Source organism: Dipteris shenzhenensis, chromosome 15, assembly GCF_047967505.1.
Source record: "Dipteris shenzhenensis isolate YYH24624 ecotype China chromosome 15, Dip_SZ_1.0, whole genome shotgun sequence".
NCBI classification, from domain to species: domain Eukaryota; kingdom Viridiplantae; phylum Streptophyta; class Polypodiopsida; order Gleicheniales; family Dipteridaceae; genus Dipteris; species Dipteris shenzhenensis.
In genome coordinates, this window is record NC_141610.1 from 39,649,425 (window position 1) to 39,662,315 (window position 12,891).

Consider the following 12,891-nt stretch of genomic DNA (forward strand, 5'->3'; position numbering starts at 1 on the left):
GCAAGTACAGGAGTTACAGAAAGAAAAAGAGGCAGCAAAGAGTTTACTTCTCAAACAAACAGAACTTGAGAAAGAGCTGGCTAATGCACATGCAGAGATTGCCAAGATGGCTAAAGAGTACAACATCTCCAAGGAACATCAAAACAGATACATAGCAAAATTGACAGGGCAGGTCAAAGTACAACAAGAATGCATGCCCACTATCAAAGCAAGGCTGCAAGAAATTAAGGATGAGTTTTTTATTCAACTTGACAACAACAGATATTACTGAAATGAAGAATCAGCTCAATAGAACATCACAGGAAGCATGGGCCAATCTTAAAAGCAGGATTTTTGCAATTGCTACACGCCCATATCAAGCATTTTCTTCAGCTGCATATGCATATGAGGCTATGGCACACAAGCTAAAGGATCTCAGGGCAAGAGTGAAGGAAGGAACTAAAAGACAAATGCCATTTAAGCAAAAATTTTCCACACTAGAAGAAGAACCTATTGCCACCTCAGAAACTCCTACTATGCATGCAGAAGAGGTTAATCAGTAATCCAAGTAGAAACAAAGATGCCTGCATTATTTGCAAATGCTGATGCTATGAATAGCCCATTCATGGTGTGCTAGTCTACCTAAGACTACAGAAGCAGCAGAATATACAACAGATGCCGAGCAACATGACACAGAGGAAAACCAGCCCACATCTGACCCTATTATCAGTCAAAGTATAGAAATTGACTTGGCAATGACAGTTTCAAGCTTGATCTAAAGGATTATTTCCAGTAAAGGGTTCGAGTATCCAACTTTTTGAGAAAAAGTCTCTCCACTGGAAGTGCCAGGTGTTGAAGACTTAGTCTCCACCTACATGGCCAATAACCCAGGGTTAGCATAGGTTAGGATAAGTCAGTCCAATGGCACAAGACAGTTACTAAGCATGTAGTGGATACCACTTTCTGTAACTGATAAGTAGTGGGTTAATGCAATAGTATGATGTGTTGTAACAAGGGCTGTTACTAAAAGACATAACTCTGACTGCAGACTTATAACAGTCAGAAGGGATCTAGATAGCTATAAAAGTCATGTAACAACCCATTTTGAGGTTGAGTTGTTGTTTATCTTTGTTGAAGCATAATACAATATATCCATTTTGCAAATTCACGAGTTCTCTGCTATTCTTTCATTGTTTAGTTCAGTCTACATGCAATCCGGTCTCTTGTCCAATTCCTTGAACCTGTTGCATTTGAGTTGATGTGTGTTATGTGTTTTCATTTATTGAATGCACCTTGAACATGGTTCCATGCAATGGGCGATAGGGTGGAACTTGTGGAGCCACATAGTTGATGAAAGTCGGTGGCACAGGGACGGTTGGGGGTCAAGATGCCCCTCCTTGAGAGCCTCTCACATCTCCTCGACTGGGGTCTTGTCCTCGGAAGTCACTCATCCATGGATCTTCATCATCCATGCATTCCCACTGAAGGTGCCTTGCGAAGGAGAAGGGTCTTGGGTCCACAAAGGTGGTTTCAATCCTTGTCTGCATTTCAGGAGCTGGTTGTTGCTGACCTTACCTTCCCACTGACATGCTGGTGAAGGGATTCTCCATGTCTGCCAACTCTGTTCGGCCTAAATGTCCGAACATGTTGGAGAATATACCTCTTAACCTGGGTGCTACGGAAGGAGCAGGAGAGTTGGGAGAGGCCACACTAGTGAAGGGGGCTTCAGAAGCCCTTGGACTCGAGGGGTCTTGCATCACCTTGTCCAAGCTCTCCGTCTCATCAGAGCTAGATGGATCCTCCTGTCAGGGTCGTATTATGAAGTGGGAGCTAGGAATCGAGCTTCTAATTATTTTGGTGATTGATGAGCATAGCTCGAAGCACTGTCTTCAGGCGCGGGATCCTTGGACAAAATTCTTCTGGACTGCAAGTGCATGTATGAGACCTGTAACAGGGCACATTCAGGCTGAACTGGAGTTCTGTAATTTTTATTTTGGACTAGCTCAGAGATATCCCCACTGTCGTAGGGATAGCTCTATGGAAACGGTCGTAGGGATAGATTAACGCACTAATTGGCAGGATACCAGTATAACAATGGGCAGCGGGATAGTGCCTAACGCTCCGATCAGCGGGATAGGTAGTGCCACGTGTTTGGCGAGATAGGATGTAGGTGGTATCCCCAGGGATGTAGGGATGAGCTTAAGACAACGATCAGAGGAATAATGGGGTCGGCGAAATTGCGTCGGTGGGCAGAATGATTATAGCGACGGGCGAGGGGATAGCAAGATGGCAACAGTTGCGGGGATGAGCTTACCGCACCGATCAGTGGGATATATGGATTGGCGAGATAGGAATATAGTGACAGTCGTGGGCATAGGCACTATGACCATAAGTCAATGGTTGTCAGACCAGTAGGATAATTAACTCGGACACGCATTTAATTAGGGCGGCCGATTAGATTGTGGTCACAAGTTTGGTCATGGGGATAGCGCTATGGCGATGGGTCAATGAAGTTTGACTGATGGGATATGGCTATGGCGATGATCGATCGGATAGCTCTAAGCCGTCGACCCGTGGGGATAGAAAAGCACTATGTCGCCGACTAGTTTTTGATGATTTTTGAAAGATTTGGAGTTTTTGTTCAAGTTTCTCTATGCTAGGGGAATGCTATACTACCTAGTCTACCTACTCAATGAAAAAAACTTGAAAGAAAAACAAGATTTGAGTGCCAAAATGCAAGATTTCTTGAGGGGTGACTGGTAACACACAAAACAGCTTCAAAATTCAGATTGATTCTTCATTCTTGGTTGTTTTTTGTGAGATTTGACAACTACACACCTTAGCAATTTGAGAAACTACCTTCCTATCATCTCACAACTCAAACAAAACTCAAAAACAAGCTTCATAAGCTGTAAAATGCTCTACAACATGAAATGATAGTTTTTCGTCTCTTTTCCTTCCAACTCACACTTCCTTTCTCATTCCTTAACTAATACTCCACTAACAAAGCTCCAAGTCAAGCTTGAATCCTTGCGCAATGGGTAGATTACAAAAGAAAGCAAGTGCAAATGCAAAAGCATACCTCCTTTCCTCGACAATGACACAAAAATGTGTTGTCTCAATGGTGACTCACGTGTCATGGGGATGTTGACGGAATGCTCATGGAGCCTCCACTCCAAACTACTCCTTGTGAGAGCAATGCAAGCACGAGCCGTCCACTTGTGTCACGCAAGTGACTTTCGGATTGGTGCAGTGTGTTTCCAAGAGAGAAAGAGGGGAAGGGGAGAGGGAAGAAGAGAGGCGAGAAGGGAGGTAGAAGGAGAAGGGGAAGAGAGAGTGAAGGGGGATGGAGTGGCAAACACAAAGGCACTACGAAGGAGACAAGATAACACCCAAAGACGCTCTTGAAAGAGAATAGGGAGCTTGTATTCCAAACTTGTGCATACCACAATAAGAGCACTTGGGACAAGCCTGGCATTAGGAGGTGTTCCTAACCGACTCCCAAATAGTGCTTATGTTAGCCTTGCATCTCCAAGCCCTAAGCTATTTGGGGCTCAAACCCCCTGAGTGAGGCTCAAAAATTGGAGTGGCGAGGCCGGTCTTGGGCTACTTGTGGCTTTACCCCCATGAGGCAATTAACCACGCCAGCCACATTTTGTGGCAATTTACAGTTGGAACCTGCAACCTGTGACTATTGGGGGGCTTAAACTCTCTAAGCTTGTACTGTACTCCTTCCATGGCTGCAACCGTGGAAGTAAATCATGAAGCCTAATCACCTCTAATCACTGGTTACCCTGCATTCGACGACTGTACTCCATGGATGTTAGCAGAATGCCTAACAAGAAATACCATGAACTCTTCAGCTTAATGAGGTGCAAAGAAAAATTGTTGAAGACATTATTTGGAAAAAAAGAAACAACAGTAATAAAAAGATACACCTATTTCTATCTGGGAATGCAAGAACAGCCACTCCCCATCTGAAGGTGGATCTTTGATTCTTAAATTTTGGCTAGGTCTTAACCCATGGCTCTGAGACCTTCCATCTCCTCCTTTGATTCCATTAACTTTCCATCTCCTCCTTTGATTCCATTAACTTTCCATCTCCTCCTTTCTCTAGAAGGTGACCTTCCATCTCCTCCATTCCATTGACCTTCTATCTCCTCCATTCCATTGACCTTATATCTCCTCCTTGCCCCTAAAGCTGCCTCTTGTCTTTCCACCTCCTTCCCAAAGCCTCCCTCTTGTCTTTCCACCTCCTCCCCCTCCAAGCCTCCATTCAAGAGCTCTTTCTTTGTGACACATGGCAGGCTCTTCTCATCTAAGCTGCCACTTGTCCTCTCCTTTTTTTTCCGTGTCCGTGGTTAATAGGTTAAAGATAAAGATTGGAGTGACCATTTCAATTATTTATACAAATATGAATATAATTACATGATTTTAAAAATTAAGAGGGCAGGCTAATGAATAACATTCATCTTGTTCATATATAGCGAGTCTTTTTCTGATATGCCTACCGTCAAATTTTGTGCCTACCGTCAAATTTTGTGCTACTGCAGAGAATTCATACCTGTGGAAGGGCCGTGTGGACTGATGATTATAGAAAGCCCACTCCGGTGAAGGAAAGATTTGCCACTTTTTCGCAATCTGAAGCACACTCCGGTGCTGCTGATTCTGGTGTCGAATGTGGAGTCCTTCCAACTAACCTTTTTTGGTATTGTATAAAGGCACCATTTCTGCTCGTGGGTTCTGCACATTGTATTTTGCAGTTTCTTGATATGCCATGCTGTTGTCTGCGCGAAGCGTGGGAGATTGCGATGATGCTTTTGGACTCTTCCGACATATGAGCAAGATTCGTTCCGAAAGTCGGCTAGATGAGGCAATCCATGTTGTGGAGGTCATGGAGAAGCGCGGGTCGCCGGTATCGACGGACATTTTGTACTGTCTTCTGCAGGGCTGCACTAAAAGTAAAGACTTGGCAGCTGGCGAACGAGTGCAATGCCTGATGATCAGCAGGGGTCTTCATACGACTTCATCTTTTGGGGACCATCTTATCAGGCTGTTCGCTTCACGTGGCCGACTGTTGGAGGCAAATCAAGTGTTTCGCAACATCTTGAAACCAAGCCTCTATACATGGAATGCAATTATCTCGGCACACGCTCAGCTCGGAGAAGGTAAGAGGGCTCTTGAATTGTATCATGAAATGGAGCAGAAATGTCTACAGCCAGACAAGGTGACGTTTTTATGCATCTTAAAAACATGTAGCAGCATGGGAGACATAAAACAGGGCCGGTTGGTACACAACAGGATCATTTGTAATGGAGGAGAAGTAGATGTGTTTCTTGGAAGCACCCTTGTTGACATGTACGCCAAATGTGGGTGCCTCGAGGAGGCACGTGAAGTTTTCAACAAATTGCCAAATCGAAATGTCGTGTCATGGGGTGTGATAATTGCAGGATATGCTCAGCATGGGCAAGCTCTTCTTGCACTTAAACTCTTCGAAGACCTGCAAAAAGATGGTATAAAGCCAGGCAGAGTTATCTTCTTGGGCACTTTGAAAGCTTGTGGCCATATCCGGGCAATAGAACAGGGAAGGCTCATACATCGCCAGATCATTAAAGCTGGACTTCAGTCAGATAAGAGTATTGGAAACACACTCATCGACATGTATGCTAAATGTGGAAGCTTAGCAGAGGCCCACACAGTGTTTGACAAAATGCAAAGCCGAGATGTGGTGTCATGGAGTGCCATGATTGCGGGACACGTTGAGAATGGGCATGGTCTTTATGCTCTTGAACTTTTTGGCCGAGTGCAACAGGAGGGAATAAAACCAGATAAAGTGATGTTTCTGTGCGCCTTGAAAGCTTGTGGCAGCACGGGGGCCATTGACATGGGCATTCTTATACATGATCAGATCAAGCACAGTGGACTTGAATTAGATGTTACTATTGGGAATACTCTGGTTGACATGTATGCAAAATGTGGATGCTTAGAGAATGCACGCACAGTATTTGACAAAATGTCCAGTCGATATTTGCCCTCGTGGGGTGCGATGATCGTAGGATATGCCCAGCATGGGCATGGCATTCCTGCTCTTGAACTTTTTGTAGAAATGCAACAGGAGGGATTTGAACCAAACAAAGTTATTTTTTTGGGCTCTTTGAAAGCGTGTAGCAGCATAGGAGCCATTGAACAAGGCAAACTGATACATGAACAATTACTCAGACACTCACTGGAATCAGATTTGGTCATCGGGAATGCCATTGTTGACATGTATGCCAGGTGTGGGAGCCTAGAGGAGGCCAGAAAAGTGTTTTGCAACATGCTAATACGAGATGTAGTGTCTTGGGGTACAATGATTGCCGGATATGCACGTTGTGGCGACTGCAGGCTGGCTAGGCAATTTCTTGAGGACATGCAGCAAGAAGGCTTGAAGCCAGATGCTTTGTTGTTTACTACTCTTCTCACTACCTGCAGCCATGCTGGTTTTTTGGACGAAGGCCAAAAGTATTTCAAATTAATGATAAAGGATCATGGCATCAGACTTAATGTAGCACACTACAATTGTATGGTAGACCTTCTTAGCCGTGCAGGGCACTTAAATGAGGCAGAAGATTTACTTCGAAGTATGCCAGCCACTCCTGAGACCATGGGATGGGTGTCCTTGCTCACTGGTTGCAGAACATATGGATACACGGACCTAGGCAGACAATGTTTTGTTGAAATCCTGCAATTGATTCCTGATTTTGCTTCAGGGTATGGGCTTATCTCAAACATATATACTGATGCTTGCGCGTGGCAGCATGTCTACAATATGCAAGATTTTAGGGTAAATACAGGTGTGCCAAAGAAACCTGGGAGGGCTTGGATAGAGGTTGACAAGAGGCCTTTTGAGTTCATTGTTGGAGAGCAAAGCCTTCCACAAAGTAATGAAATTGTTGCTGTGTTAAAGAAATTAAATGAGCCAATGAAGAAGGAAGGGTACGTGCCACAATTGGAATTAGTAGGGACAGTTAAGTCCAGTGAAGACGCTTGGTGTAAGGACTTGGATGTATCATTGCTAGCTTTTGGATATGTCAATGAAGTGGAGGGGTTAACTATCCGGGCCACAAACATTTTCAGTGTCTGTAATGACTGCCATAATGCCTGCAAGGCTGTAACAAAATTCAAAAGGGGAGACATTAAACTTTTGCATGGAGGGCTTGTTCATTATTTAAGGGGTGAAGTGTGCTCATTTTTATTGATATTTGCTTTGGTGTTTTGTTTGAAAAGATACAAAGGTACAGTGATATGTTTATATACATCTTTTATCCGTCCTTATGTAGTGATAGCCTTCATCATGGCTGAAATTGCCCTTCGAATTGTGAAAGAGAGCTATTTGTAAATTTGTTTGCTCTATATACGAGGATGTGTGTGCACACGTGTCAAGGCATAGGTTCATGGAATAATAAGTGGACGTATCATAGTGACCGGTCATTACTATGCAGATTAGAGAGTTGATGGTTATAGGAGTGTCTAGGCAGCCTTTCTTTAAAAAGCTTCTTACCAGGTTACAGCTGGCTGCTGACATCAGTTTAACCAAATATAGGTAAGTTTGGTAGGACATAATACTGTAATAGGACGCTTTTATGTCCTATTAACTTAGCCATTTCTTAGAATTATTCAAAACCGTTGATAAGGTATATTGGGCTTTTCATTATTTTCCATAATAGCTTATATGCTAAAAAATACTTTGAATTATTATGGATTGGAACTTGCACCTATTACTTTGAGTTCTACGTAAAGTTTTAAGGTCAACCTAACACTAAAATTTCAAGTTATTTTCTCAGGTTTTAGATGAAATGGCCTTCTTAATTAGGGTGAGGTTTGTTATTGTTTTTAAGTCCTAAAGTCTAAGGATAGCTATAACACATATGTTTAGATTGCTTTGAAGCTAGATAATCATCTATGGCCTCAAATGTAATTTCAGTGAATGTTGAGAGCGAGGCAAAATTTCTTTGATATGTCTAACAAGTTCCGAATTGAACCATACTTTGTATATGTCTTCAATATGATATTATGGAGTATCCTGAGTTTTTAGGGAACCTAATATCATTTAGAACACCAAATTCAAACCGTATTTTAATTGTCCATTATGCTATAATTCATACTAAATTCAAGATCCAAGGGTTAAAGGATATCATAAGAACCGTCAAGACTTTAAATTATACTTATAGGGTGCCTCTAATCATGAATGATTAGTACCAATGAAAAAAATTATATGCAAAACACTTACATGCAAGATAATTCAAAAGTATAAAAGTGAGGTTTAATGGGAAAGATGTTCTGGTAGTTGAAATTAGGAGCACTTAATCTCTTTTAGTTTTAGCCTTTATTGTGATGTGGTGACCGTCCCTTATGATATAATATTGTCATAGTTAACTTATGACACTTTGAAGCTATTATGTGTAGTAGTAGTATGTAAAGATGCTTATTTATGAAAACCGACTTACAATGGAACCAGCTAGGCTGACTACTCTTGTTAATTGCTAAATCAATCTTGCCAAAATGATTTTTTAACAAAGTCTTGTCACTCTCAGGTGTTTGATATACTTATAAACATTTGTGAAAAATACTAGCTTATTGAAATCATTTTATTTTCACGCATGCTAGATAAAGTTTCAAATTTGAGTACTGTCTAGGTAAAATACTATGTTACCATACATTTGTGAGCATTTTGTAATCACATGTAATTGTTTTTTGCGCTCCTTATGTTTTTAGAAAATATTCCTATGAGTCTACTTTAAGATCAAGAGAGGAAATCAACAAAAAACACATCTACATCAAGTATCGAATTTTTTGCCAAAACCTCAAAAAGGACACGTCCTGTTATGCTACCAAACTAGTGTTAAATCTTCCTACTGATCTCACTAATTAGTGATGACATCGGTTGAACCAAAAATAGGCCCTGAGGGTAAAAATTTCATTTGTGGGTGAGAGTATGAGGTAATAAGTGCAAAATTTGTTATGCTTTTATTTGATGAGTTTTCTGGATTGATCTAGACAGATAGATACCATTTTGATAGTGGATATCATTATGGGTTTTTAAACTGTATCACACCGATCCTAACACATCATGTTTAGCTTTTGAGTATTAACATGATCCACTATCCTCATTTTGATGTGTGTGTAAGGACTGGTAGTATATTGTGACGTGTAATTGTCCCTCTATGGATATTGTATTGCCAATGAAATGCAAGTTACCTTTCTATCTTTATTTCTAAAAAGCTTTGTTTATTGATGCTTTACATTTCAATGTGAATGCTTTGAATTAATTGTTCAATTAAGTATCAATTTTCTAATGTGTGATGTAATTCTCCCCATGTTTGATTGACTAAATTACTAGAGAGCTATTCTTTGAAATTAGGATTGCAAAAGTCTGCTATCAACCATAGATGCAATTTAATTGCTGATGTAAAAGTCTTGGAAGGTATTTAACATAGGAAAATGGTTTGTTTGTCATAGGCTGCCTTGACTAATATAGAATCAACCCTTTCATGAGTACATTCCATCAAATCCTACACGGTTGAAGAAGAGCCATTCATTGGTATGTGCATCAAGCAACTTGCCTTCACGAATGCGGAAGACTTAGTGAGCTGGGATGTGCATCAAGAAACATGTCTTCATTGGTGCTAAAATTCTCCACAGGAGGTGGTTAGAAGCTTTTCCAACATGCATGATCTCCTGCTAATGTAGAGGAAGGGACAAGGATGTTGATGCCAAAGTTCCTTTGAGTTCCCACCTTTCCCTTGCCTTAGTTGAATCCCTATGTGGTGTTTTTGTATTCACCTTCTCTTCCAAATCATATTAGCTCCCCCGGTTACATATAGTTGGACTTTTATTCTTTTTTTTTCCACTTGTAAATATATAAAATTGTATAGTATTTACTAGGCTTTTTGATAATATGAATATAAACAGTTTTGAAATCTTTATAGTAGCGTACATATGGCCTATAACATTTTGAAAAATGCATCAACCTTTTGACAATGTTTTTCAATATGGTATGACTAATGTATCTATAGCACATGATTTGTCGGTGGACTAGATGACCTTATAACGACAGGAAATCTGATACCCTTAGGATTTGGATTTTATTGCAAAAGTGTGTGATTCCAATCACACACACTTGTAAGCAAATCTAATCTAGGGTATTAGGTTTGGATGTATGTGAATGACAATCTTGTACATGGATGCAAATTTAAACATTAAGATTAGATTTGCATGCAACTCATGCTCAAATCCGATCCCTCATACCACATTGTACTACAAATGGGTATAAATCCAATCCCTATGATTGGGTTTGCATGTACTCGGATAGGATTTGAAAGTAGCTAGGTGAGATTTAAGTATGGGTTACAATCAAATTCAATCCAAGTTATTCAATTTGTACCTTCCATATCCAATCCCTAAGATAAAATTAAGCAACAACCTATGTGCGAATCAAATCTCAACATTAGATTAACATGCAAGATTTTGTTCCTTTTTTAAAGAAATGCCTGCTTTAGCTTTTAAAAATGGATTAAGTTTGTATTAAAACAAGAATCTTCAAAGGACCATTTGATTCCACTTACTTGTTGGGGTTAGACTCATTTCTAGAAGGTAGCTAAATTGTCTAGGCTATTACATGTGGGGGTAAGAGAAAGTGAAAGCGGTTTGGGTACAGTGAACAATGGGAGATTAGGTTACTTGTTTTAATTCATTTACCTAAGATAATTGGGTCATCCTATATAATATTTTGAAGTCTAGAGTGTTTTCTTTTTTAATGATTATAATAACAACCATTCAAATAAGGCAAAACCACGTTTTTTAATGATCTACAATTTGATTGAAAATTCAAGTTTTAGGACTAGGTGAAGGGGTGGTGTTGTTCTACTTTATTTGAATCTCATAATAGCAAGGTTTTCTTGGGTATTTTGCTCATAATAGCAAGGTTCTACTTTATTTGAGTCTCATAAGAGCAAGGTTTTCTAGGGTATTTTTCTCTCCATGTATTGTGGAAGAGCGCCCCATCTATGAACGAAGATGAATGCCATGTTGAGTTTCTAGGCCTTTAATTCATACTCTTCAATTCATGTTACAATTTTCTCTCATGTTAAGTAGAGGTGCAACCCATTCCTGTCTTTTCTTTTAAAGTAGAAGCATCATCAGATCAACAATTATGCAAAGGTAGTACTTTCTTAACCTCTCAATGTTGTACAAATATGCTTATGTTCATTTCAAAAGCCTTATGGCATTGAAGCAAGTCTCACTGCATATGATGGTTTATATGCTTACAAACACGCAAAAGAATAACTTTTAATAATAAAAAGCATAAAACTAAACACACATCACATTTGTGTACACATGCACACATGTAGCATACACATGCATGCACAAGTACATGCATGCCTATAAGCACATGCAAATACATCTTATTATGACAAATACACATTGATGATTGTGCATGGACATGCACACTTGACCCCCATCCCCCCCCCTTGCAAATGCACAATTATATGAGTGTGTGCATATCTCGTACATATACATAAACATGTGGGCATGTAACCACACACACAAACAATCACTACACATGCATAACAAACAAGCACAAGGCCATTTTTTTACAAACAAGAACAAAGTATGATTACACATGTGTGCTAACCTAAAATGTACGTAGTACTATTGTTGACAAAAAATCATAAACAAAAATATTTCATCCCTTTTGTGGTGGAAAAGGGTACACATCATCCTTGTTTGAGGGGTTGATATCTCTGCATCTCTATAGGCGAGAGGGTATCCTTGTATCTTGTATGGCTAAAAAACAATAGGCAAAGACGTTTTGATTATGTGATGCTCCGTAATCTCCTCCTCTTGCTCCTCGTTGCTTCCCTCATGCACTCACTATTAACATGTATGTAAGTTGCAATCTTTTACAAGTCTTGTAAACAAATTTTATCCAAACATAAGTAATTTTTAGATGAAAAATAACAAGTATGTTTACATTCTTTGCTACTGATATTGTTTTTTTTGGCGTAACCAGAGGCAAAAGCCTAAGTGTTTCAATGCCATTTTTTGCTTTCTTTGGGGAAGTTTAAGCTTTTACCGAGTCTCAAAGATGGTCATTATAATCATTTGCTAATGTGTAGACAAAGTTTCAAGGTTGGAAAGTCGGTAATAATTACTATGTGGTTTCCATTTCCTTTCTAGTTTATTCTTTGCTTTTCTAGTTTGTTGTTAGTGGTGGTAGTCAAGCATGGTCATCACTTTCTCATTCTGAGGCTTGTTAGTGTGGCACATGATACATCCATGTTCCAACTTAGTCTTATTGCTCATGCATGTGGATGCGTTCCATTTTTTGGGTCTTAAGTCGAGTCTTCCAGATGCTGAGTTTGTGTAAGTGTGATGGCAGATGCTGTTTCGATTGGCCTTTTTTTCTATTTTAGCTGGTGATTGGTAGACAGTCTGAGTGTGAAGGTAGATGCAGTTTGAGTTTCAAGATTGGTAGTCTATGATTTTCAACGTTTTAGTTGAGTGTTTGGGAAGTGCTTCGTGTTTGTATTTCTATCTATTTGATTAAAGGATGTTGGTTGGGGTCTTTGATCACAATAATGTTATGAAGACTTTGCAAAAACCTATTAAGATTGTTGCATGGATGATTCTAGAATAGTTTGGTGACTTTTACTTGTGTTATACAAAAAGAAACAAGAAATATTGCGGTTGATTTTGTTTGCTGTGGCTAGAGCTACTAGGAAAACTTTACTGCGATTAGAGCTACTACTTTGCGAGTTAAGTTCCTCCGTGGTGAACATTGGATTCGAAGAATTTATTTGATCACAGTAATGTTATGAATGTGAATTACAACATCCATAAGACATATAGATTTATGCCAAACTAGAACTA

The 12,891-nt window shown here is 39.8% G+C and overlaps 1 protein-coding gene across 1 annotated transcript; it reads left to right on the forward strand.

The window, feature by feature from the left end:
* Positions 1-4,518: 4,518 nt before the first annotated feature.
* Positions 4,519-7,357, forward strand: LOC147893797 (putative pentatricopeptide repeat-containing protein At3g15130). Its single transcript, XM_087386362.1, has 2 exons — positions 4,519-4,687; positions 4,777-7,357. Exon 2 carries the CDS (start codon positions 4,817-4,819, stop codon positions 7,355-7,357), a length of 2,541 nt encoding a protein of 846 aa, XP_087242488.1. The 5' UTR covers positions 4,519-4,687; positions 4,777-4,816.
* The last annotated feature ends 5,534 nt before the right edge of the window (positions 7,358-12,891 follow it).